This window comes from Gadus chalcogrammus, chromosome 2, assembly GCF_026213295.1.
Source record: "Gadus chalcogrammus isolate NIFS_2021 chromosome 2, NIFS_Gcha_1.0, whole genome shotgun sequence".
Lineage (NCBI taxonomy): Eukaryota > Metazoa > Chordata > Actinopteri > Gadiformes > Gadidae > Gadus > Gadus chalcogrammus.
Genome location: NC_079413.1, coordinates 6,397,836 through 6,401,882, shown reverse-complemented (window position 1 = coordinate 6,401,882; position 4,047 = coordinate 6,397,836). Strand labels below are relative to the sequence as shown.

Sequence of the window (4,047 nt, the reverse complement as noted above, 5' to 3'; positions counted from 1 at the left end):
GCCAATTGCTATCGAGATGAACGATCAGCCATACATATAATAGAAAGCGATGATTACAGGTCTATGGTCTGTTACATCTGCCATGTCCCACAACATCTACAGGGATGATGGTGACTGTGACAAGGCTTCCCAATTCTGATTGGTGGATACAATTAATGTAACTTTTTCGCCAAACGGAAATCGCCGCCTACGTTTACAGTCCCATTCAGCTCCTTGATTTGTAATTATTTGATTGACATGGGAAGGAATCGCCTCAAAAAAGTGTTCAATGTAAATAACCTTTGCCTTGTGGTGCAAAGCTGCAGCATTTTGGCTTTTGCTGACAATCACCTTTCAAAGCAAAGTTATATCCCTCGTCAGTAGAGGAAATGAAATTGCCGGGGTAGATTCCCCAAGACATTCGTCCCCATTCCCATCAAGAACCCCTGACCCTAACCCTAACCCTCATGCAGGACTTCTTCGGGAAATTTGCAGGGAAATACTGCATGTGTGAAAGGGGCTATACCCTCACGTGTTCCCTCTATCATCACATGTGAAGTTACACTATGCTGTCAATCACAGTGTTATAGAACAAACCAGTTCTCTTGGTGGACACGTTATCCTTTTGTTATGGGAAAGCCTATAGGAATTGGACAAGAACACAATGTTCATGAAAGAGGGGTCGGGTTGCAAATAAACAACGCCCAAGTATTCATGTCATTCATGTAATAATCACCAAGTCATGCATCATTGTCTACAAACCTTTAACGTAAACCAACCACCAACACCTCCGTCCTTGCCTGGAGGAGCCCAGTTATAGTCACAGAGGTGGCGTGTAGCATTTTATGTGTTACAAACACCTTTACCTACCCAAAGACTTTGTTGATTTAATCAAGCAGTAAAAGCAAGTCACTTAAATGCCATTGCTACAAATAATAAAAACCAAAAGGCCAACCTTGATGTATTGTATGAACTCAAAAGGTTATTGCAATTTTTGGATTGAGGCTTCATGGTTGAATACACTTATTGTGAATATTTCAGATTAGTATATAAAGTTTCATGTTTACCATTACTATTTGTGAATTTCAACACACCTGAATCCGGTTGGTTGAAGTAACTACTTCCACTTCCATAATAATACTTATACTCTGTCTTTTGCACTATTATGTTGTGTTATAGGTTGTGTGGTAAATATATTAATAGCACATTTGGAGTATAGGGGAAACGCAATTTCGGTCCTCTGTGTAACTTGCTGCACGGTCGGTCTGACAATAAAGTTCACTTTGACTTTGATCTATTCATCATCTCCATTATTGTTATTACTCGTAACCTTTTTTTTTTTACCTGTCTTTTCCCAATATGTGTTTATTGTTATGCACCACCGAGATCCAACTAATTCCTTGTCAATAATAGTAAACTTATTCTGATCCGATTCTGATAGATGAAGTTAAAACTGACGAATAGGCTATTCTCCTGCTTGTTTTCCACAACCAATCATCTGCTTAGCCAGTATTTGGGGGGTGTGTTCATGCAAATGACCTTTCGTAACACAAATTACATAAATAGTTGTGTTGCACAATCTCCTTCACACACAGCTGAAGCAGAGTGAAAATGTAAGTACCATTAATGCAGACCTAAGATTTTTGGGGACATTTTACATAGCAATATAGTAACTTTTGCACCTTAAATCCATGCATCTCAGGAGGAACATTGCAGCAGTCGTTGGCTTTCTGCTGGTGCTAACCACAGAAGCCAGCGTTGGGTAAGAGTTATCCATTTTTTCTTATGCGCAGTAAAGGCCGGTTGTTTGCAGAGCTAATGGCTCACAGACTGTACGCCAGGGGTGCCCAACCTTTTTTGACCCAAGATCTACTTTTCAAGTAGCCAACCTCCCGAGATCTACCAGCAAACCTACCTTCAAGCGGGGGGGGGGGGGGGGGGGGGGGGGGGTAGAGAACAATTGTTGACGGGGGGGAGGGGGGGGGGGGTTGTATCGTGAACCTACGGACTTCAGTGGGGGTTTCATTCCGTCTGCGCACGGCACCTTCTCTACGATAATCAATAATCTTCCTCCCATTCAGGGTGAAAATGGTAGGTCTTAGCTTGTTTCCCCTCAGCCATGCCAACGTTTAGGAGTGTGTAACTACTGTTGACGGCTTTCAACTGCTGTTAACAGCACATGCGCTACCGCGCGTATATGTCCCGCGCAAATTTAATTTTATTAAAAAAAATATACATATATATATATCTTTTTTTTTTTTTTTTTTCACCCCTCGCGATCGACTTGGGATCTGTCGGCGATCTACTGGTAGACCGCGATCGACTGGTTGGGCACCCCTGCTGTACGCGAAATCAATGAAAACGTGTCTGTTCAATTGTGATTAAATAGCTCGACATTGGACCTGGATGATAATTGTTTTTAATGCTGAATCCGGTCCTCTGTACATTCCTACATCGATGGCCTTCTCTGTATCATAGTTTCTTCTCTTAACCAACAGGGATTCCTCCTTGTCTGAATTTTGCTCCGAGACCAAAGAATGCCTTTTGTACACACCGGTGTGTCAGACTGAAGAGTATGAGGTGAGTGAGAGCGGGGCCGTTTCATTCAGTGAGGGGGAAAAAAATGATGTCGGAAAAAAATGGTGATGTTGATGAAAGCTCACGCAGACATGTCATCCTCCTCACGTGCTTTAGGTGCGCAACCTCAGCAGTACTAAGTGGGTGACAACAGAGGAAACTTCCCGGATCATGGAGATGGCAACATACACTGCCTTCAGAAGACTGTTTAAGTACATCACTGGAGCCAATGAAAATGGTGTGTGTGTGTGTGTGTGTGTGTGTGTGTGTGTGTGTGTGTGTGTGTGTGTGTGTGTGTGTGTGTGTGTGTGTGTGTGTGTGTGTGTGTGTGTGTGTGTGTGTGTGTGTGTGTGTGTGTGTGTGTGTGTGTGTGTGTGTGTGTTGGAATGTCTGAAACAGCACAATGGGTCACTTGGTGGACCAGACACGGCCACTTGGGATGGCCTACATTGTCTCAAAAGCAGCCTCTTCCATGGGAGTAACCTATTTACTCGACCTGCAGGAGCAAACATTGAAATGACTTCCCCGGTGATCATCAAAAGTAAGACCAACAAGGGTTGGTTTGAAAGTTGTACGTACACAATGAGCTTCCTTCTCCCGTCCGAGCACCAGCTGAATCCCCCCAAACCAACGGACAGCCAGGTAGACCTTGCATTCTGTCCTACCCAGCTTGGAGTGTCTGTGTAGTTGATGTTTTCCATACAAATCGTACTAAACTGCTCTTCCCGCTGCAGGTGTCCATAACAGAGATGCCGGGCATGAATGTGTACGTTAAGAGCTACGGAGGATGGATGATGAGCTATCGTGCCAGGGATAAAGAGAGCGAACTCATGGACAGCCTTGAATCGGTTGGAGCCATGTATAAAAAGGACTTTAGCTATGCCGTTGGATATGACAGGTAAAAGACAGTGTTTTATTATTTCCATATCTTACTGCTTTATGTAAATCTTCAAACTCAGATTTGATAACACATCGTAACGGTTTGCGTTGCAGTCCTATGAAGATGTTCAACCGGCACAACGAAGTGTGGTTTGTTGCCGAGGGTACGCCAGTGTGTCCCGCTACAGCGGCCTAAAAAGCCTGTCCTCAGCACGCCCGAGTCCCTCCGCCTTCTGCAGAAAGGCAGATATAACGCTTACTGTGATGATTCTGTGGTATACATTCCATTTTGCCACGAGGAACATGAATTGTAATTCATTTTGAAATAAATCACTTTGATTTAATTTGTGCATTCATTGTGTACAGCTACTGAAATAACTATTGAACATAAAAATGGAGGCCATAAACCACACAGCATTCCTTCAGAATGTGACGCTATGGCCAAAGCAGCAGGTACACAATTGTGTCTAACCCACGAGACCACTAGGAGGTACAGAGTGCAGACATGAAACATACAATTTTGCCCAAGAGCATAACAATGACCCTTAATATAATCGAAGAGCACGTAGGCGTAAAACAAACGAGAAGCATGACATACACATCCAATTTGCA

General features: G+C 43.4%; 1 protein-coding gene across 1 annotated transcript; it reads left to right on the top strand.

Annotated features, from left to right (window-relative positions):
* The first annotated feature begins 1,543 nt into the window (after positions 1–1,543).
* Positions 1,544–3,772, top strand: soul5 (heme-binding protein soul5). The gene is made up of 7 exons (XM_056577715.1): positions 1,544–1,592; positions 1,682–1,741; positions 2,478–2,559; positions 2,674–2,794; positions 3,059–3,198; positions 3,291–3,454; positions 3,550–3,772. Coding segments are annotated over exons 1-7 (651 nt in total). The 5' UTR covers positions 1,544–1,590; the 3' UTR covers positions 3,632–3,772.
* Positions 3,773–4,047: the final 275 nt, after the last annotated feature.

Bases quoted from the DNA above. Each gene is read 5' to 3' on its own strand.
- soul5 (XM_056577715.1), top strand. The intron at 2,560-2,673 runs GTGAGTGAGAGC...CACGTGCTTTAG, and splicing joins GTCAGACTGAAGAGTATGAG to GTGCGCAACCTCAGCAGTAC. The intron at 2,795-3,058 runs GTGTGTGTGTGT...CTCGACCTGCAG, and splicing joins CACTGGAGCCAATGAAAATG to GAGCAAACATTGAAATGACT.